The 21,781-nt window shown below is 34.1% G+C and overlaps 3 protein-coding genes across 5 annotated transcripts; 1 reads left to right on the top strand and 2 right to left on the bottom strand.

The window, feature by feature from the left end:
• The first annotated feature begins 878 nt into the window (after window positions 1–878).
• LOC115709843 (protein NRT1/ PTR FAMILY 2.11) lies at window positions 879–4,206 on the top strand. The gene is made up of 4 exons (XM_030638079.2): window positions 879–1,300; window positions 1,383–1,600; window positions 1,728–2,293; window positions 2,900–4,206. The coding sequence occupies exons 1-4, from the start codon at window positions 1,204–1,206 to the stop codon at window positions 3,786–3,788; spliced, it is 1,770 nt and encodes a 589-aa protein (XP_030493939.2). The 5' UTR covers window positions 879–1,203; the 3' UTR covers window positions 3,789–4,206.
• Window positions 4,207–4,209: 3 nt separating this feature from the next.
• LOC115709839 (ATPase 11, plasma membrane-type) lies at window positions 4,210–10,813 on the bottom strand. 3 transcript variants are annotated; one of them, XM_061112117.1, is made up of 22 exons: window positions 10,549–10,812; window positions 10,195–10,366; window positions 9,957–10,076; window positions 9,754–9,852; window positions 9,497–9,634; window positions 9,214–9,348; window positions 8,949–9,128; window positions 8,621–8,827; window positions 8,413–8,532; window positions 8,205–8,324; window positions 7,971–8,093; window positions 7,782–7,886; window positions 7,503–7,647; window positions 7,049–7,213; window positions 6,677–6,915; window positions 6,525–6,557; window positions 6,288–6,369; window positions 5,647–5,807; window positions 5,297–5,482; window positions 5,001–5,183; window positions 4,728–4,903; window positions 4,210–4,610 (listed from the first exon to the last, which is right to left on the bottom strand). In XM_061112117.1, the coding sequence occupies exons 2-22, from the start codon at window positions 10,246–10,248 to the stop codon at window positions 4,514–4,516; spliced, it is 2,868 nt and encodes a 955-aa protein (XP_060968100.1). In that variant the 5' UTR covers window positions 10,249–10,366; window positions 10,549–10,812; the 3' UTR covers window positions 4,210–4,513. The 3 variants fall into 3 exon arrangements, with proteins under 3 accessions (XP_060968100.1, XP_060968101.1, XP_030493936.1); XM_061112118.1 differs by having other exon boundaries at window positions 10,516–10,728; XM_030638076.2 differs by having other exon boundaries at window positions 10,195–10,813.
• Window positions 10,814–19,176: 8,363 nt separating this feature from the next.
• LOC133036167 (uncharacterized) lies at window positions 19,177–20,523 on the bottom strand. The gene is made up of 4 exons (XM_061112667.1): window positions 20,403–20,523; window positions 19,948–20,312; window positions 19,450–19,647; window positions 19,177–19,302 (listed from the first exon to the last, which is right to left on the bottom strand). Exons 1-4 carry the CDS (start codon window positions 20,521–20,523, stop codon window positions 19,177–19,179), a joined length of 810 nt encoding a protein of 269 aa, XP_060968650.1.
• Between the last annotated feature and the right edge of the window lie 1,258 nt (window positions 20,524–21,781).

Genomic DNA, 21,781 nt, shown 5'->3' on the forward strand with positions numbered 1-21,781 from the left:
GTATGTTGGTGTAATTAATTTCTTAGAACAATGATGTGAAAATAACATAAAGAATGCAATTAGTATAGTATGTTGGTGTAATACTTATGGCCTTCAAAATATATTTTTTTTTTCTATAAGTTTTTGAATTCATGGAGGGAATATAAAATGCTTGGAGGAGATAATAGTTATGAGCTATGAGAAATGTGAGTACAAAAATTTATGGAGAGAATTAAATCAAACAATAACCATAACTCAATAATAAGATGATTCCTTAGCAAAAAAAAAAAAAAAAAAACACTCAATAATAGTTTGAGAGAATATTTAATATAGGTAATAATTTAAAGGTAGATTTATTCTTAATAGTTCAAGAAAAAAATACATATTTATTTTTAATAATAATTTATGTTGTATTATAATCATAAAATTAACTATAAATTAAATTGTAATAGTAATTACTTTAAATAATAATAATAATTATTGTAGCCTCAAGTATATAAATAAAAAAATCAAACAAAATATATGAAATTTACTTTAAAATTAATGTAGAATAATTTAAATATATACAAATTCTCATTGTTATTCCTAGTAACTTATAAAGTTAAAACTATTTTGCCAATTAATTAATATTTCAAAGAGTAAATGCAGCAGCAAGCACAAGCATATGACATTAGTCAAATAAAGCAGAGATAGTTTTTATAGGGAACGTTATCAACCCTTTTTAGTGAGCATTAAATGAAGTTGTCTCCATAATATGTAGAGGTAGTGCCTTTTAATAATATTTTATTAAGAAATAAGAATCGTTGCCTCCATAATGTGGAGAGCTGATGCCTTTTTATTTTAAGTGATAGTGATGTGAAAAAATCTGATGAAGGCACTAAGTACCCAACATTAAGTCACGAGAAATCTCTTTTAATTATTATTTGAGTTTGGTCTTTCTTTTAATGTTTTATCAACTTTTGGGCTCATTTTCTCTGTCAGTGGACTTGGGAGGAAATATATCTAATCAATAACTTAGTGGAGTTTTATATTTCACGTGCCTGAAATAAAAATGATCCTAGGTATTCCAATCAAAGGATCCCAAATGAAGGGTGTGAAAAGTCAAGGGTGCAAGAAGAAGAGCAATAAATCTTGGCACCAAAGGCTTTAGTTCTATAAATGCTTTGAGTTTTGACAGAGTAGATATAAAAACAAGCTTCATAAATATAAAAAAGAATACTGAATATGGGAGAAGTGATGGAGAAGAATGAGAAATCTGATACAAGTGAAGAAGACTGCAAAATTAACTACAGAGGATGGAAAATCATGCCTCTTGTGATAGGTAAATGTAATGATGTATTACATATTATTACTTAATTTTTGTAATGGATTTTGAGAAACCCATCTGCATAATAATATTTCAGGGAATGAAACTTTTGAGAAGCTAGGAGCTGTTGGTACCACTTCCAACCTTTTGGTATATCTCACTACTGTATTCAATATGAAGAGAATTACAGCTGCTAACACCATTACCATCTACAATGGCACCACCAACTTGGCCACCATGGCAGGAGCTTTCCTCTCTGACACCTATTTCGGTCGCTTCAATACATTGTGCTTTGGCACCATAGCTTCTGTTATGGTATAAAAAAACTATACTAGTTCAACCAAACCAAAGCCATAAGACAATTATGTTTAGATTTTGGTATAGTTCATCTTGCATCTTAGTTCATGGATAGTGATACTTTTTTTTTCTTTCTTCTATTAAGGGATTACTTTTAATAGACTTAACAGCAGCCATTAAGAAGCTACATCCTACTCATTGTGGAGCAATAACAGGAAAGAGTGACTTATGCAAAGGGCCAACATCTGAACAAATGGCCTTTTTATTGGCTGGTTTTGGGCTAGTAGTAGTAGGAGCTGGCAGCATAAGACCATGTAACTTGGCCTTTGGAGCAGACCAATTCAACCCAAAAACAGAATCTGGAAAGAAGGGCATTAACAGCTTCTTCAACTGGTATTTCTTCACCTTCACTTTTGCAAAGATGGTATCCTTGACATTCATTGTGTATGTTCAGTCAAACATAAGCTGGGCTTTGGGTTTAAGTATTCCACCAATTCTTATGCTCATATCCACTCTATTCTTCCTTGTGGGTTACAAATATTATGTCAAAGTAAAAGCTAGTGGAAGTCCAATAACAAGCCTAACACAGGTCATTGTGGTTGCTTTTAAAAAAAGAAGACTGGAGCTACCAGACCAGCCATGGAAATCACTCTACACATATATACCTCCCAAATCCATCAATTCCAATCTTCCTTACACGGACCAATTCAGGTGACCCCTTTTTCTTTCTTTTATTTATTTAAGAGGACAACCCTTTTCCCTAGTAAACTGAAAAATACACATATTTCTCAATTTCTTTCCTTCTTTTTTTTATTTTTTTTTTAAGAAAAAAAAATCATAATAAACATAAACCATCATTTTTTAAGCCACAAAATCTCTTATTATCATGTGCTACGTGAGATATGAACGAATTTATTATCTATTAGTAGTTTTGCACACTAAGATATTGTAGCATCTAGGTTTGGATTTGGTCTGATATTATTCTAAAGAGTAATTTGTATCTATTTATTTATAATATTTTTAATAAATTTTTAATAACAATCCTATCAATCTGACAAATACAAGTTATTATTTTTATTTATTTTTTAATATTGACACCTCGAAGAAGAAATATAATACCCACCAAACTATGTGAATGACCACAATACAACCTATTATTAAAATGTTGGACCACTTATTTTTCCAACAAAATATATTTTATATAAACAAATCCATATTCAAAGTACAAATTTGATCATTTCCCCAAAAAAAAATCTGGTCTCAAAAAACTTGTCTAGTACACAATCTTCAATAACATGGATATTGGTGTGTCACCAGATTTCTAAACAAAGCAGCAATATTGACTCCAGAAGACCAAGTGAACCCAGATGGATCACCATCTCATCCATGGAGACTTTGCAGCCTACAACAAGTGGAAGAAGTGAAGTGTCTAATGAGAGTTTTACCAATATGGGTTACATCTATGGTTTACCATGTTGCCATTGTCCAACAGCAAACTTATGTTGTTTTCCAAGCTCTTCAATCCAACAGACACATAGGAAATGTCAAGTTTGAGATTCCAGCTGCATCCTACACTGTCTTCACCATGCTCAGCATGACATTGTGGATACCTTTGTACGATAGAATCATTGTCCCTAACTTCCAAAGGGTTAGAAGAAAAGAAGGTGGGGTAACTCTACTTGAAAGGATAGGCATAGGCATCTTTCTGTCGATCCTCACCTCTCTCGTATCTGGCGTGGTTGAAAATCGACGAAGAACCATAGCTCTGACTAAGCCAGCTATTGGATTCAATACAAGAAGAGGTGCCATTTCATCTATGTCGGCCTCTTTGTTAATCCCCCAACTCTTGTTAGCTGGTTTGGCTGAGGCATTTGCTGCTATCGGCCAAGTCGAATTCTACTACAAGCAGTTCCCTGAGAACATGAGAAGCATTGCCGGGTCTCTCTTCTTTTGTGGCTTGGCAGGCTCAAATTACTTGAGCAGCTTCTTGATAACCATAGTTCACCGTACTACTGAGGGTTCAGCTAAAGGGAATTGGTTGGCTGAAGATCTTAACAAGGGCAGATTGGATTACTTTTATTACATGGTAGCTGGTTTAGGAACTATAACTTTGGGCTACTTTTTAGTGTGTGCTAAGTGGTACAAGTACAAAGGTTCCGGAGGAATCGCAATTGAAGTGGATATGACTCAGAAACCTGTAGTTTAATGGTTAAGGCCATGAATCAATGATGTTATAGATAGATTCATTGTATGTGATTTGTTAACACTTTCCGAGTCTTTTTGAAGATGGTGTGTGGAAGCTATGGTGAATTGGCTACAGAATATCAAGAATAAGGTTCATCTCAAGCAGTGTTGCAGCTCTCATTTGCTAGCTGGTTGTAATTGTGTTGACTTAGCCTTTTTTTCTCATTTTCTTAAGGACTCAAATAAAACAACATGCCATTGTATCATTATAGATAGATTTATTGTACGTGATTTGCCAACATTTTCCGAGTCATATTATAGATAGAATAAGGTTCATTTGCAGCTCATTTGCTAGCTTGTTGTACTTGTATTGACTTAGCCTTTTCTTCTCATTTTCTTAAGACTCAAATAAAAAATGCCATGGTAGTATTTACATGCCATCCTTTGTTTTCAACTAAAAGTTCATTTGAAATCACAACTAACTTTATAGGAAAATACAGTATAAGGACTTCTCCAGCATGGGAGTGTAGGAAAATTGTATGCAAAAGGCTCTTAAAAGGACAAAAAAGAAAGAAAAGCGAAAAAAGAAATATAGAATGATTTAAGATTAAGAACTAATGAAAGGTGATCACAGAACAGAAGGTAGAGTAGCATAAAAATTTAATTGGCTGTTTAGAGGACAACAAACAACAATGCGCTGATTACGTACTCTCAGCACTAGTAGAACTGGCCAACAAAACATCTCCCTCAGACTGTATATGCTTGTTGAATTGTGTCGATATCGAGTCCCTTTAATCTCACAACTGACTCTACATGGCCTTTCAGTGTATGGAGTTCTCTCAACCTGTGTAGACAGGCAAACAAGGCATAAAAAATAGTCAGACGTAAATTCCTTTTGTAGGGGCTAACAATTAGAGAATTGTTAAGCCAAACAGCTTTGAGCATGAAGATTGCATCTCACCTTGCAATTTCAGCTCTCCTTTTGGCTTCTTCAGCCATTTGATTGAGTTCTGAAACATGTGTTCTCTCAGTAAATTTTGAATCTGGTGGTTGCAAACCGTGCAATGTTCTTTGTGCATGTGCCCACTGAAGCTCGCGCTGTTCCTTTCCAAAGTCCTTTTGCCTAGTGAAAGCAATCTATAAAACAAAAGAATCCATTTTATAAGTAAGAGGAAGAATCTCATCAGATAAAGTTGAACAGAAAAAAAACTCAGTAAGATAAGGAGATTCATACCCTTTGCTCGATTACTAGATCCCAAGCTCGTCCACTCAAAACATAACGAGTGAAGAATTTAATCAAATCAAGTGGGATGTAGAAGATGATATTGTAAAGCCAGACAACACCAGCCCAGCCCCAGCCAATCCCTTCAATTGCAGCAAAGCTCCAACTTGCATAGACAGCAATTAAAGTGGCAATCTGCTCAAACGAAAGCTCAAGAGTTAAAATTTTACTTGTATCAATTGAGATAAGAGAAGAGAAAGAACAACCTTAAACCATTGAAGAAAAATGAAAAAAAGATCTGGACTCACCAGCTGAGCAACCAGGAAAGCTGCAACTAGCAGAAAGCCAGGACGCTCTACATAGGACCAGCTTCGAGATCGAGTAACAAAAATGAGAGCCTGACTAACAGTGCTCACTTGCAGGTATATTGCAGAGGCAAGCTTCCTAAAATCATCATGTGCAGTCTTCTGAAGTGTTTCAACCCCAAATGTGCGCTAAAAAATTAACATAGAGGAATCATAAGTAAAATCAACAAATAAAGGATAATAATTACAAAAATAATTATCACAAGCAAGACAAAAAACATGCATTATTTATAAATAATTTAGACATGTGATGCACTTCCATCTCATGAGATGATTAAGTCAGGTCATCTTACAGGGAAGAAGTCTGTCTTGTATGCTGCCCAAAAAAATATCACAGTCATCATTGCCATGTAACTACCAAGAACAACGCCAGTTGTGAAAATCTCTGACAGTTTCCAGCTATCTGGCAGTGGAGATGGTTTCACCCTATCCTTTGATATTGTCATGATAGTACCTGAAATGTAATAGAATGTAAGAAACACTGACAAAGGAACTCAGAACCCCTAAACTTATACCTTAACTTAACCATCATATATATATAAATATATATATATATATAATAGTTTTTAAACAACCCACCACGCCTAACCCAGGACCAACAAAACTATAACAATTTGTATGTGCCCAGGAGCCAAGAAAAGTTAGATGACCTATTCTTTAAGTCATCAAATATATATTTATATGGAACACGTACTATTCTTGGAATGAAGAAGTTGAATGGGCTTTAATGAACAAATAAGAAAACCAGCACAAAATAGCCATTGAACGAACACAAGTCATCTAGAAAATGACAAGTTTCCCCATCAGAGCCAACGACAACAAACAAGCTGCACTATTTTTAGTTATTTTTCACAGTTGATGTACCCCTAGAAAAAAAAAAAAATATATATATATATATATATATATATCATATCAGGTGGATAGAGCAACGAACCATCATTGAGAATGGCAATGATAAGCACCATGAAAGGTGGGAAGTCAAACTTCCATATGAGAGCCAGTAACATGAAACCCAGCTGCACCATTACAAACAAGAATATCAAGGTACAGAAAAGTAAAACACCTCTTGGGAACTCAAGTTAACCAAATCTTGTCAACAATACTGTAGAAATATTGGGATAAAAAAATTTTAAGCATAAGCGAGATAGTGAACAAAGAACAACTAACTTACCACAATACGGATTGTAATGGAAACCGCATATATCTGCAAAGTGAAAAGATCAAGGAGTTAATGAAAAGGCAATTACTGAAAACAAGGGCCAAAAGACTAACACAGAAATTTTCTAAGCAAACATAAAATACATAATCAAAACCAAATCATACTGTGTAATTTTTCATCCTCTGGAAGATTGCTCGACTTGTTAAAACAGCACTAATTATAACACTAAGACCAGGTTCAGTAAGAACAATGTCCGAAGCACTGCGAGCTGCATCAGTAGCATCAGCTACAGCTATTCCAATGTCTGCCTTCTTCAGGGCAGGAGCATCATTAACTCCATCCCCAGTCATTCCACATATATGTTTCCTAGCTTGCAGACGCTTTACAATCTCATATTTGTGCTCTGGACCAATAGAACATCAAGGGAGTCATTGAGTGGAATGGAAGAACATGAAACAACAATTTGGTCCAAACAAGATTAATTTTAAAAAAGATCATGTCAAACATGCAATTAAACATATATTGAAGAAGCATACCGGGGAAAACACCGGCAAAGCCATCAGCTTTTTCTATAAGTTCATCAACTGGTAAAGCAGCAATCGACTCATCCTTGTGCTGTCCAAGTAAAGCAGAGGAAGGATACATATTGGTTCCCATTCCCAAGCGACGACCAGTTTCCTTTCCTATAGCAAGTTGGTCACCTGATGAAAAGCACAAGAATCAGCATCTTACTGCTCAAAAATATTGTTCAGGGCTGTGTTTCATTTAAATTTTGAAGTGAAGCAGGTATGTCCATATCAGATACTGATCAATTTTATTATGAAAGAAAACGACAAAAAATCAATTTTATTATGAAAGAAAACGACAAAAAATCAATTTTGTTAAGAGAACATAATCTAAGTACGCTTTTAGTGGCCTTAATATTAGCCATAGGTTTTCATATGACTCAATTTGCATTCTGACCGCTTAGACCATTAACATAAAGTGTACCTGTAATCATCTTGACATTTACTCCCAGGTTTAATGCTCTCCTAATGGTTTCTGCACTATCGTGCCTAGGTGGATCAAAAAGGGGCAGGAGGCCAATAAACTGCCATGGGCCTCCTGAGCTTTCCTTTGTTCCTTCTGGGACTTCCTGCATATAATGATGGACATATTTCATAAACATTATATAAAGAAGTGTTTTCTCAACTGATTATATACATACCCAGAATAACTAGCATCCTACTAGTTTCCCGGAATTTTAATGAGAAATGGGAGCCAACATACCTGGTATGCAACAGCAAGAGATCGTAGACCTCTCTCAGCAAACTTATCAATGACAGCATGTACTCTACGCTCAATTTCAGACTTGTTGTGAGCAAGATGTAAAATCTGGAAGGAGGGAGAATGCAGAGAGAGCTTAGTATATGACATCAAAAGAACAAGGGACAAAAAGAGAAAGGAAGGTAAAATTACCTGTTCTGGTGCACCTTTGCTGACTCGATGCCATTTACCATCGCGGTCAATGTAAGTCAATGCAGTTCTCTTATCCGTAGGATTAAAAGGAAGGAAGTGAACTTCTTGAATATTTGCACGTGCCTTATACAAAAGAAAAGAAAAAATTATTCATGATAATAAAAAATCAATTAAATCAGGCGTCGATACTGCAAAGTTGTGATAAAAAAAACACTTATATCACCGACTACTTACTTCCTTTGGATCAGCGAGCATTCCAACTATTGCAGTATCGATAGCATCTTGGTTCTCTATTCTAGATGCTCTAGCTGCCATAAGAACAACAGTATCGGGATCGACTCCTTTGGCAAAAACCTGTAAGTTGAAGCAGAAATAATTTTTATAATATACTACTAACAAAAGCACTTCCACAACAAGTAAGAAGAAGCATCTGTTAACCGACCTCGATAAGATTTTTATCAACAGTAAGCTTGTTCAACGTCAGAGTCCCTGTTTTATCACTGCAAAGCACGTCCATGCCAGCCATCTCTTCAATTGCTGTCATCCTCTTTGTGATAGCTCCCTGCATTAATCATTAACAAACATTTGAGATATATCTTAAATCCTCAGACATAGCTCTGCAGCAACATCCACAAGGAAAAGTAACCAACCTGTTGAGCTAGCCTATGAGACCCAATAGCCATTGTCACTGAAAGTACAGTAGGCATGGCAATTGGGATTCCACCAATGAGAAGCACAAGCAGATTATCAATTCCAGGACGATAGGCACGATCTTGAATTGGGTACATGACGATAATCTCTATTACCATCCCCACAGCAATTGAACAAATACAGAAATTTCCAATAGCAGTCAAGACCTACAGCATAAATACAGAGAACTAATTGAGAAGAAAGAGAAAGAACAAAAAATATCTGTGACTAAAGCCATCATTCTCAAGTCCACCCTGGCCAATATATGATATGCTAATCATTCATTACCTTTTGGAAGTGACCCACTTGATTAGTGGTATCAACAAGATGAGCAGCCTTCCCAAAGAAAGTGTGTACACCAGTGGCAATGACCACTGCTTCAATCTCTCCTTGTTTACAGGTAGAGCCAGAGTAAACACCGTCTCCCGGGCCTTTGGTCACAGGAAGTGACTCCCCAGTAAGAGAAGACTGCAAATACAAACATAATGAATAGTGAGTTGAAAAGTAGATTCTTCTGCAGTTAAGAAAAAAGATTCATAGTCAGCAAACAGACCTGGTCAATTTTCAAAGGATCCCCTTCAAGAAGACGGGCATCTGCTGGAACAATATCCCCGAGCTTAATACTGACTATGTCTCCAGGAACCAGACAAGAAGCATCTTGCTCGTTCCACCTTCCATCTCTAAGCACCTTTACAGAGACGAAGAAACAAACAAACAAACAAAGATTTAGAAAAGAATAATTATATGATAAGTTGATCACTAAACACTCTCCTCCAGAACATAAAAATTACAACTTCAAGATTTTACAAAAATAAATAAATACAACTAAAGCATACCTTAGCTTTGGGAGCTAGACGAGCCATAAGAGCTGCTGCAGCATTACCAGCATTGTTCTCCTCAATAAAACTAATTGTTGAGTTGATGACAAGAAGGGTAATAATACCCACAAAGTCTTGCCAATCAGGAGGCTTGCCCTAAAGAAAGAATTATGAAGATAAAACTCAATAAATTCATGAAAAAAAGAAAAAGTTCTTAGAATTTAGCAATAGAAAACCCCACCCCCTAACCCCCCCTAAAAAAGCTGAGAGCTTACTCCTCCATTTGCAAGTGCAATGGCCATGATAGCAGCAGCTTCCATAACCCATGAGAGAGGGTTCCACATAAAACCCAAAAACTTCAAGAATTTGCTCTCCTGAAATAGACCCAGAAAATGTTATCTTCAGAAAACAGAGGAGTTCAACTAAAAAATTACCAGACAACAAAGTAAGCGAGCCAAAACATAAATGAAAGCTTCACCCTCTTCTCTTCAAGTTTGTTATGACCGAAAATGGTTAGCCTTTCCTCAGCAGCCTCAGTGGTGAGACCATCTTTGCTACATCTCAGATTCTCAAAGACCTCCTCAATGGGTATATTTTCCTGCATTCAAAAAGTTCATAAAACGAAAAATAGTTAAAAAAAACAAAAAACAAAAAAAACAACTAGAAAGAACTAGCTTTAACCAGAAAAGGATTAAACTTTCTCAGATCTATGTTACCAAATCAACAGTTTCCTTCAGAACAGCCTCCAATACTTCAGGTTTTTCCCCCATCTTCCCTTCTTTCTCAGCAACACTCTCTCACACTCTTTTTTTAAACTTAAACACTCTGACAAAACGTTCAAAGATCACAAGCCCATGAAACTAACCACCAAGGTACAACCTTGGAAGCCTGCTAAAACCGATACACACAGAAAAAAATAGAAGAAAAAAAAAAAGAATTAATATAAGTATAAAGAAGCAAAACCCAGTTCAAAAACTTAATTTTGGCCTCAAAATTCTGGTTGGAGAAACTAAAATGAGGCAGGACAAAGCCTACACCTAATCCACAAGACAAGAGCCAAGAAGACAAACCGCTAAAGAGAGCTCCTACTAATAGAGAGAGTAGTGGTTTAACTCCAGTAACAGTCGCCAACCTTTTCTAAATACAAAATCAAAATTTCCAAAAAGCCCCTGTGACAATTTTTCTCATTTGTAAAAAATCAGTTCAAGCCCGTTACACAACAATATTACCACTTTGTATATATATACACTGCTACATTGCTTAAGGCAACATACCGCAGCTTAAATAATCAGTTCAAGCCCGTTACACAACAATTTTACTTTTTTATTATATATGCTCCTATGCTTAAGGAACCCATTACAGCTTAAATAGTTATTGATATAATTAAATAAAATATTTATAAATTATATATTTTAATTTAATAATTATTTTAAAAAAAAAACTATAACTATTTATAAAGTATCATTTTGTAATAATCATCATTTGTGCTTATGTTCATAAGCAAATAATATTGTAATTCTCCCACAATTCATTTTATACTGTATAATTACGCATTAAGTCTAGTATTTATGAAAGAGTATTAAATCCTATATATTTTGTTTTAATAGTTATTATAAAAAAAATAGATAACTCTTCATAAAATGTCATTTCATAATGGTATTAAATATTATTGGTACCAAATATTAATGTTCCTAATGATTAATTATTAATAAATTTGTGTTTCAACTTTCAATATGCAAAGAGATGGTAATGTTATAATTCTCTACTTTTTATTTTATTTATTTATTTATTTGCAGAATTCTCTACTTTATTTCTTAGCTATCAGCTACTACTTTTTTTATTTTTTGTCTTTATGCTAAAAATTACCTTATGCAAAAATGTCATTATCCTATATACTTTTTTTCCTTACCTATTTATTCCTTTACCTTTCCTTTTCGTGAAAAATAGTTTTTTCTCTATCACAGAGATACCAATCTTAGCAAATGAATGATAAACCGCACATGCACACATACACCTGTTTTTTTTTTTTTTTTTTGGCTTTTTCTTTTTTGGTGCAATTTCACTTATTTTATACTAGCCTGAAAAAACTATTCACTTTGTTTGATTTAAAAAATTATTTATCTTAAATGGTTGTTCAAGTAATGAAAGGCCATGCAATCAAAATTTTGTTTAGTGGAACTGTTGATATTGACATTGTCACTCTTTTTGTCTAATTCTCAGATTTTTTTTAAAAAAAGAAATTCTCAGACATATATCTACGTGGACAATGAATTAAGAAATATAAAAGTAATTTCTTAAAAAAAAAATATTTAGAAAGAAGAAATATATATTTGCATTTAGACCCTTTGAGATTTCAATTTGTCATATAGGGTTGCTACTTCTATATTGTATTTTTGGGTTTATACTTTGGATGCTTCTTGGCTTCCTCCCTTTGTGGTCTAGGGTAGGTTTTAATTTTGTCAAAAAAGAAAAAAAATACAAACCTAAATACTTACTACCTTATCTATTTGCCCATTTTTTAGGGTGTTTAAATTAACACCAAACAATCACCTACTTTTGAGAAATTTGGTACTTTTTTACTTAAACCTCAAGTGTGTGATTAGGGGTTAGGAAGGGTTACAACATTTTTGACCATATTATGGAAGAGCAAAAAATATTATATTATACTTATTAATTTTTATACTAAGATGGGTACCCATGAATTTTAGATGTCACCAAAAACAGGTAATGGTTAAAGAGGTGGCATATAGTCATTATTAAACTTTTGTAATGAAAGAAGTTGGTCCTTTTCTCATATATTTTAAAAAGGCCATCTCCAATTTTTAGAGCAATGATATAATTCTTAATGCAATATAAATGGGATAAACAATTAAAAGAAGATGAATTATTAATGGAATTAATGACAAAAACATTTTACCACAATCTTATTATGTTACTTCTTTTTTCTTTTTCTTTTCTTTTTTCTTCTTTTTGATGTTACACTGATTTTAGAAGTGGAGCTTTGGAAAAAGGAAAGGTGGGGGCATTTTAATAACTTAACCTTTTAGCCTTTGCTTAGAGAACCACTACCACCTAACCTAAAGAAATAAAAAAATAATAATAAATATTATGATTTTATAAAATATTTTTTTAGGTAAGTGATTTTATAAATATTTACCGAGTCATGATCAAAGACATTAAATACACGAGAATATTATAAATAAGGACATCAATATATATTTATGTATATACTAGGTGAATGTACGTGCCGAGCCACGTATTGTTAGTTTTATTTAAGATTTTGAATGTATTTTATTTTTAAAGACTATAAATTTTTTGTTTGAAAAAATTAAATATTTATATTTGAAATATTATTTAATAATGTATTAAAAATAATATTAGTGTAATTCTAAAATTGTAAATAAATTTATTATTGGAGTAGTAGATTATTCTATTTAGTTTTTTTTTTTTTAACATAGCATTGAAATGTAAGTTTATATCTATAAATATTCTGTAAAGTGTTAATATTATATGAACATCTCCATTTATAAAGCTAAAAAGTGGGTCAATGACATAAGTGGTATATCTGCAATCACACAAAGATAGAAGTGGTATTTTTGGGTTTAATTATTAGGTTTATTTGTTAACGGGAGATCAAACCTAATCGTTAAATTTAACAGAATATTCTTTTATTTTTTAGTATAAGATTTATTTAAGATTTTGGTCTTTTTAAGATTTTGAATGTATTTTATTTTTAAAGATTACAAATTTTTTGTTTGAAAAAATTAAATATTTATATTTGAAATATTATTTAATAATGTATTAAAAATAATATTAGTGTAATTCTAAAATTGTAAATAAATTTATTATTGGAGTAGTAGACTATTCTATTTAGTTTTTTTTTTTAACATAGCATTGTAATGTAAGTTTATATCTATAAATATTCTGTAAAGTGTTAATATTATATGAACATCTCCATTTATAAAGCTAAAAAGTGGGTCAATGACAGAAGTGGTATATCTGCAATCACACAAAGATATAAGTGGTATTTTTGGGTTTAATTATTGAGTTTATTTGTTAACGGGAGATCAAACCTAATCGTTAAATTTAACAGAATATTCTTTTATTTTTAGTATATTTTGTTATACCAAGAATTGCCGTTAGATAGGTACTTTTAATATATAAAGATATTAGTTGGTAGTTACAATCAAATACACTAATTAATCAATTTAGATATTTCATTGAAAAAAAAAAAAGAAAATTGTTGAAAATATTCACATTGTTCTTCTCATGTTTTAAAGAATGTAATCAGTTAGAAGTCGGTTCAAACTTTGTTAGAGTTCGTTATTGTCAGTTAGTTACAGTTGGTGTCTTGTTCATCTATTTTCAGCTGTTATTAGTTTCATTTTCTGTTAGAGATTGCTTTTGATTTTTGCTGTATATAATGATTGTGTTCAGCTCATTCAATGTAACTCTCTCTTTTCATTCTTTGTCCTCTGTTTTACCTCTCTTTGCTTCTTTTTGTTTCTCTTCTTCACTGTTTTGTTCTCTTTCATCATGTCAAGGAAGTTTAACATGGTATCAGAGCATTTTTTGCCGTTAATAGCGAATGTTGTCACCAGAATCTCGAGCTCCGACAATGGAGTTGCCTTAAAAGCCAAAAACAGAGACACGAATGACTCTTCACCAATAGTGTTCAGCAACACTCTTTTTGTAAGACTCAATGATCATAACTATCTTCTATGGAAGCAACAAGTGCTTGCTGCAATTCGTGGAAATTAACTTCTGCAATTCATTCAAGATACTACTCCACCACCTAAATTTCTTTCTAATCAAGATCAAGCTTCAAAAAATCTAAACCCTGCCTTTGTCGAGTGGGATGGCCAAGACCAGCTTCTTGTTTCGTGGCTCCTATCCTCCATGTTAGATTCTAACTCGCATGGTTGGTTGTGAGACCTCAAGATAGATCTGGAAAACACTCGAAAAATACTTCACCTTGAAGGTTTCTACTAAAATCCTAGAGTTCAGAACCAAGCTTCAGAACCTCAAGAAAGGTCATCTTTCTTTGAATGAATACCATCTCAGAGTGAAACAGACTGTTGATCTATTAGCATCTGTTGATGAAGTTTTAACTGATCATGATCAAATAGCTGCCATTTTTTAAGGGCTCCCGAGTGAATATGACACATTTGTCATCTCCACCAACACTCGTCTTGAAGGTTACTGTTGCAGAAATTGAATCTCTGTTTCTTGCATCTGAGTCACGAATCGAGAAATTAGATCTTGATCTCTCAACTCATGTCTCGATGAATGAAGTTGATCTCTCACCTGAGGCTCACTATACAAACAACAAAAATTGTAAGCAACCAATGCAGGGAAACTCCAATCAAAATTTCTATGCCAACCCTGGCAATGGCTATGGTAATTTTGGTTCGAGAACCAGCTTCAGTGGAACCAATTTAAATGGTGGATCAAGTAGTGTCTTCAACAGAGGACAGTCACAAAATCACATTCCTACTTATGGCACTGGTCGTGGCTCAAACAATTTTCGAGGAGGATCCAACTTCAGTTCATCTCGAGGTGGAAAGTTTATTAGCTCTTCAAACAAGCCTCAGTGCCAAATCTGCTTTTGTGTTGGCCATATAGCTCAGGACTGCTACTACAGGTTTGATAAAACCTTCTCCCCTCAACCATCTGGATCATCATTCACTTCCCCTTCTCTCCCCAATGTTCAGACCCATCTCACTGCCTCAGATCGTGCCTATGATCCAAACTGGTACCCAAACTCTAGTGCAACTAACCACTGCACACTAGAAGTTCAAAATATGCTAAACAACAGTGAATATGAGGGACATGATTGCATGTATATTGGTGATGGAACAGGTTTGCCTATTAAGCATATTGGTCATACTTTCATTTCTTCAAACACATTACCTTCTAAACCATTATTGCTTTAAAATTTACTTCATGTTCCTGAGCTAACCAAAAACTTAGTTAGTGTGTCAAAATTTGCTAGATAACTGTATATTCTTTGAATTTCATCCTGACCATTGTTTTGTCAAGGACCAGGTGAATCGAGCTACTTTGCTCATGGGGAGATACAAGAATGGCATGTATTCATTTGACTCCAATGACCTTCAACTATTGTCTTCACCACTCCAAACAACCCAGTCATCTCATTCATCTTCATCACAACATCAGATGTCAGGCAACATTGTGTCTTCTCAACCTTTTATTCATATAGATCCAAATAAAACCCCATGTATAAGCTGTAACACTACAAATCTATCAGATTTTGATATTTGGCACAATATACTAGGCCACCCATCTAAAAAAATTATAAAAAAAGTTCTTAACACCTCCAATATTTCCATTAATAAAACATCTCATTCTGTTTGTGCTGCTTGTTGTCTTGGTGAAATTCATAAATTACCTTTTCCAAAAGCATCTCAAACTATTTACACAGCACCACTTTAAATTAGTTGTTTCAGATTTACGGGGCCCTGCACACATTCTATTCTTCAATGGATACAAATACCATGTGCATTTCGTTGATGTCTATTCTAGATTTACTTGAATCTATATGTTAAAGAACAAATTTGATACTGTAAAAGTCTTTTTAAACTTTAAGACTGAGGCTCAATTATAGTTAGAAGTCAAGTTAAAATGTCTTCAAATAGATTGAGGAGGGGAATATAGATCATTCACACCACATCTAGAACAAATGGGCCTTATTCATAGGAATTCATGTCCTACAACCCATGAACAAAATGGTCTTGCAGAAAGAAAACACAGACACATAGTTGAATATGGTCTTGCTCTTCTTTCTCAAGCCAATTTTCCCTTGAAATTTTGGGATGAGGCTTTCAGAACCACTTTCTATTTGCACAACAGATTACCTACACCTGTGCTAGGTAACAAATCCCCCTTAGAAGTCCTGTTTCAAGCCAAACCTGACTACACTTACTTTAGGACATTTGGGTGTACTTGTTATCCAAACATAAGACCTTATAATAAATATAAACTACAATTTAGGTCTGCACCTTCACATTCCTTGGTTATAGTTTAAATCACAAAGGCTATAAATGTCTTGATGCCACATGGAGACTTTACATGTCCAGTGATGTCATCTTTGATGAACATTCCTTCCCTTACTCATGACCAAAACAAACTCAAACCCCATGACCAGTGGGTTAAGGCTCTCTGCCTTTGGAAGTAATCCAGTGGAAGACATTCAACTTTATAGGTCTATTGTGGAGCCCTGCAGTATCTTACAATTACAAGACTTGAAATTGCTTTTAGTGTAAACAAGGTGTGTCAATTCATGCACAATTCCCTTCAAGTTCACTGGTTAGCTGTCAAAAGGATCCTGAGATATGTTAGTGGTTCAATGAATCATGGTTTGCACCTTAGAAGGTCTAATTTTCTTGAGCTTTAAGCCTACTGTGATGCAGACTGGGCCACTGATCTTGATGACTGAAGATCTACTTTAGGATTTGCTGTGTTCCTAGGCCCAAACTTGATCACTTGGCAATAAAAAAAACCACATACTATATCAAGGTCCAACACAGAAGCTGAATACAGAAGTCCTGTAAGTGCTATTACTGAAATAACTTGGCTATAGTCATTGTTCTCTGAGTTACAACTTCACTTGCCTCATAAACCAGTTATTTGGTGTGACAACTTGAGCACCATTCTGCTCACACAGAACCATGTGCTTTATGCTAGAACAAAGCACATCGAGTTGGACCTTTACTTTATTCGAGAAAAAGTTTAACAAGGTCTGGTTTCTGTTAAGAATGTTCTAGTAGTGGATTAATTAGCAGATGGCCTTACTAAAGCAATCTCTAGCAACAGGTTTGCCAACTTCAGAACCAATCTTACAATTGAAGATGCTTCAATCATAAGATTGAGGGAGGATGTTAAAGCATGTAATTAGTTAGAAGTTGGTTAGAATTCTATTAGAGTTCGTTATTGTCAGTTAGTTACAGTTGGTGTCTTGTTCATCTATTTCTAGCTGTAATTAGTTTCATTTTTTGTTAGAGATTGCTTCTTGTCTTTGTTGTATATAATGGTTGTGTTCAGCTCATTCAATGTAACTCTCTTTCTTCATTCTTTTGTCCTTTATTTTACCTCTCTTTGCTTCTCTTTGTTTCTCTTCTTCTCTTTCTTCTTCTCTTTCATCATGTCAAGGAAGTTTAACACAAAGACAATGAAAAGAAAGAAACAAAGCATTCCCATGTTAAAAAAAAATCTAGTACTATTATGATATGACGTTTTATAATTGGTTGGCAGTTTTCTATAATTTTTATTAAATTAAAATAGAGATATTTGCGACATAAATACTTTATATTTTCGGTTTCATACACTTAAATACTGTATATTTTTTTTGATAGATTAAATATTTTAAATTACATTTCTGTCACTACTATTTTGTTAAATCATATTCAAATAAGGGATAATTGCGATATAAATACCTAATGTTTTAGATTTCACACTTATATAATAAGTATTTTTTTCTAGCGGATTAAATACCTAAAGTTACATTTACGTTACTTTCATTGCTAACGGTCCGTTAAATCATATTGAAATCAGACTATGTTGACATGTGTCAACATAGTAGTGATTTACTCTTATTTTCAATAAAATTAATTATTAAATTATTTTAAAAATAAAAAATAACTAAATAATAATAAAATTAGAAAATGATACTCACATTCTAAATAAGAGAAGAAGAAGAATCAAGTATTTTTATTATTTTATTATTTATTAATTAAATAAATATTATTTAGTTACTTTTTCAAATTTTAAAATTATTTAATAAGGTTTTTGATTGAAAAATACTTAACAATTTTTTTTTATTATTATGTTTATGTACAATTGTACAAATTTTAAAATTACTTAATAAGTTTTCTTATTAAAAATATGAGTGGACTAATATATTAACAGGTGAACTTAGTCTGTGTTAATAAGATTTAACATACTGGTAGTGATAAAATTAATATAAATATAACTTTAGGTATTTAATTTGTTAAAAAAAAATATGTGGTATATAAGTGTATGAAATCTAAATATTAAATATTTATGCGTTTGAATATAATTTAACAAAATAAAAGTATTAGATCTTCTTGACATTGTTGAATCAGAGAAAATAATCCAAAAACAGTAAAGAGAAAGAAGAAGAAAGATAGAGAGAAAGAAGCTGAAAGAGAATGAAGTGATTCATTAATTAACAAAGTCACGAAGCAAGACTTATATACAATCTTACACTCAAGCAAGAACTAACTGAAAATTGTTACAAGTTAGTTAGAAACTAACAGTTGGACAATTAACAAACCAACTAACTCATAACAAACATTAACTAACTCAAGCAACTAATTCACTCTAACAGGCCCCCTTAAACTTACAATTGGTACTATTGTCAATTGTAAGTGTGTTTCTAAACAGAGCAAATCGAGAGCTGGAGATAGCCTTAGTTAAACCATCAGCCACTTGATCAATGGCAGGCACATGCTTGACTTCCAACTACTTTTGCTGAACCTTTTCTCAAACAAAATAAAGATCCAACTCTATATATTTAGTTCTAGCATGTAAATTCGAATTGAGTGTAAGCATAATCATGTTGAAGTTGTCGCACAAAACCACTAGAAGTTTAGAAAGTTTGATGTGCAACTCTGAAAATAGGGAATGTAGCCAAGCAATCTCAGCAACAGTGATTGCTAGGCTTCTGTATTCTGCTTCAGTGCTGGACCTGGATACAATGTGTTATTTCTTGCATTGCTAAGATTGCCTCCTAGGTAAAGTACAAAACCAAAAGTTGATCTTTTGTCATTAGGGTTAGATGCCTAATCAGCATCACAGAACCCAGTGAGCTCAAACCTGGTAGGTCTAGTGAGATGCAATCCATAGTCTTAAGTGCCTCCAATATACCTTAAGATTTATTTGGCTACAATCCAATGAGCTTGTAATGGATTCTGCATAAATTTGCATACCTTGTTGACATTGTATGCTATCTCTAGTCTAGTGATAGTGATGTACTGGAGGGCACCAACCACAGACCTGTAAAGCTGAGGATATTCAACAGGGTCACTACCATATACAGAGAGTTTGAGGCCACTTGTCGTAGATGTAGAGGAGGACTTGGCACCCTGCATTTTGGCCTTGCATAACATATCCTTGGCATACATAGTCTGACACAGATGCATACTCAATTCCAAAGAAGTAGTTGAGTTTGCCAAGATCCTTGAGAGAGAATTGCTGATTGAGAACAGTAATTATGTGGGAAATGTGCTCTTGGTTGCTGCCTGTAATTATGATATCATTTACATACACTAGAATTAGTGTTGTGGATGAACTGGTGTGCTGAATGAATAATGAGTGATCAACTTTTGATGAAGTGAAACCAAGAGACTAGAGGCATTGTTGCAGTTTCTCAAACCAGGCTCTAGGAGCCTATTTCGACCATATAAAGCTTTGTGAAGCTTTCATACCAAATGTGGTGCAAATTTGTCTTCAAAACCAAGAGGTTGGATCATATAGACTTCCTCTTGTAAATCTCCATTGAGAATTGTATTATCCACATCTAATTGTCTTAGTGTCCAATCTTGAGCAAGGGCCAATGTAAGGACAACTCTAATGGTAACTGGTTTTATCACAGGACTGAAAGTCTCTGTGAAGTTAAAACTAGGTTGTTTGTGGAATTCTTTTGCTACCAATCGAGCTTTGAACTTGTTAACTGAGCCATTTGAGTTTTCTTTGATCTTGTACACCCACTTGCACTCTAGTGGTGTCCTCCTTTCAGGTAATGGAACCAAGGTATAAGTGTCATTCCTTTTTAAGGCAACTATTTCTATACCTATAGCATTGTTCCAGTGTTTCTATTGTAAAGCTTCTTTCAATGTAAGAGGTTCCCTACTCACCATGTAAGTTTTTAGCTTGAAAATACTAGATTTGGATCTGGTATTCATGTGATGAGTGTTACTAGAGCTGGGAATAGGTACACCAGGTACTCTGTTGGTTGTAGCTGGCTGAGAGTCAATAATGACCTCTGATGAGGGAGCATACATAGGAATCTCATCTTGAACCACATTCTTAGTAGGGACACTGAGAATAGGTGTTTGCTGACTAGTGCCAATGTTTTGCTCAGTGACAACATTAGGAGGTAATGTGAAGTGGGAGGTAGGGATTCAGGCTTGAGTGGGGATGTTTAAGGAGTGGCAATGAGAGATGCAGGCCTGGTTGGAAGGTTGTTTGTGAGGTCAGGGGGAGGGGTAGAATAGCTAAAACTAGGTTGGGAGGAAGAAGCATAATCTGTGGTGACTGTACTAGATTGTAGAAAATTGGTTGGACAGTAAGATTTGTTGTGAGCACCAGGGATATGACCAGATGTAAAGCAAGTATCTGGTGTGGAGATAGGGATGGTAGAGACAATAGGTTGAGTATGGGGAAAGGTATGTTCATCATACACATATCCCTTGAGATGTATAATCTGCCAGAGGCATCAAGGCATTTATAACCTTTGTGGTTAAGACTATAGCCAACAAATGTGCAAGAAGTAGACCTAACCTCAAGTTTGTGCTTATTGTAGGGTCTGATATTGGGAAAATAGGTGCAACTAAAGATTTTGAGAGTAAGGTAATCTGGTTTTATGTTGAACAGATACTCTATAGGGGATTTGTTGTCAAGGACAGGGGTAGGTAACCTGTTGTGAAGGTAAACAATAGTTCTAAAGGCCTTATCCCAAAATTTAAGAGGCATGGATGCATGAGCAAGGGCACCAGTAATTGATCGTGAACTTCCCAAGTGGAGTATGCAGGATTGACATTTTGAGCTTCACAATCGGCATTAGTCAAGAATTGAGGTGGAGCTGAGTTTTCTTGGATGTAATTAGTCATCAGTCAATTCCCTTGTATGGTAGCAAGAACTTGCTGTCTCCATAGTAAGTAATTGTGATCATTCAATTTGATAAGCAGAGTATGATTGAAGAATACAGGACCTTGATCATCACCACCACGATTTCTTGGATTCAGCTAGTTTGCATTCCATGGATTCGAGGATGAGATGTTATCGATTTGAGCTTGAGCATTAGATCCATTGCCAGGTTGAGCTTGGAAGCCATTACCAGAATTGGTGACGACATTGGCCATTAATGGCGGAAAGGAGCTCTGATACCATATTAGATCTTCTTGACATTGTTGAATCAGAGAAAATAAACCAGAAACAGTAAAGAGAAAGAAGAAGAAAGATAAAAAGAAAGAAGCTAAAAGAGAATGAAGTGATTCATTAACTAACAAAGTCACGAAGCAAGACTTATATACAATCTTA

This window comes from Cannabis sativa, chromosome 3 (assembly GCF_029168945.1).
Source record: "Cannabis sativa cultivar Pink pepper isolate KNU-18-1 chromosome 3, ASM2916894v1, whole genome shotgun sequence".
Classification (NCBI taxonomy): domain Eukaryota; kingdom Viridiplantae; phylum Streptophyta; class Magnoliopsida; order Rosales; family Cannabaceae; genus Cannabis; species Cannabis sativa.

Excerpts from the sequence above, each read along its gene's own strand:
- LOC115709843 (XM_030638079.2), top strand. The coding sequence starts at position 1,204 with ATGGGAGAAGTGATGGAGAAGAATGAGAAATCTGATACAAGTGAAGAA. Across the intron at positions 1,301-1,382 it reads AATCATGCCTCTTGTGATAG|GGAATGAAACTTTTGAGAAG; the intron begins GTAAATGTAATG and ends ATAATATTTCAG. Across the intron at positions 2,294-2,899 it reads CCTTACACGGACCAATTCAG|ATTTCTAAACAAAGCAGCAA; the intron begins GTGACCCCTTTT and ends GTGTGTCACCAG.
- LOC133036167 (XM_061112667.1), bottom strand. The coding sequence starts at position 20,523 with ATGTATGCTCCCTCATCAGAGGTCATTATTGACTCTCAGCCAGCTACA. Across the intron at positions 20,313-20,402 it reads GAATACCAGATCCAAATCTA|GTATAGAAATAGTTGCCTTA; the intron begins GTATTTTCAAGC and ends ACAATGCTATAG. Across the intron at positions 19,648-19,947 it reads ACAAATTTGCACCACATTTG|ACTATGTATGCCAAGGATAT; the intron begins GTATGAAAGCTT and ends CATCTGTGTCAG.
- LOC115709839 (XM_030638076.2), bottom strand. The coding sequence starts at position 10,248 with ATGGGGGAAAAACCTGAAGTATTGGAGGCTGTTCTGAAGGAAACTGTT. Across the intron at positions 9,635-9,753 it reads TTGCACTTGCAAATGGAGGA|GGCAAGCCTCCTGATTGGCA; the intron begins GTAAGCTCTCAG and ends TTCTTTCTTTAG. Across the intron at positions 6,558-6,676 it reads AGAGGATGAAAAATTACACA|ATATATGCGGTTTCCATTAC; the intron begins GTATGATTTGGT and ends TTCACTTTGCAG.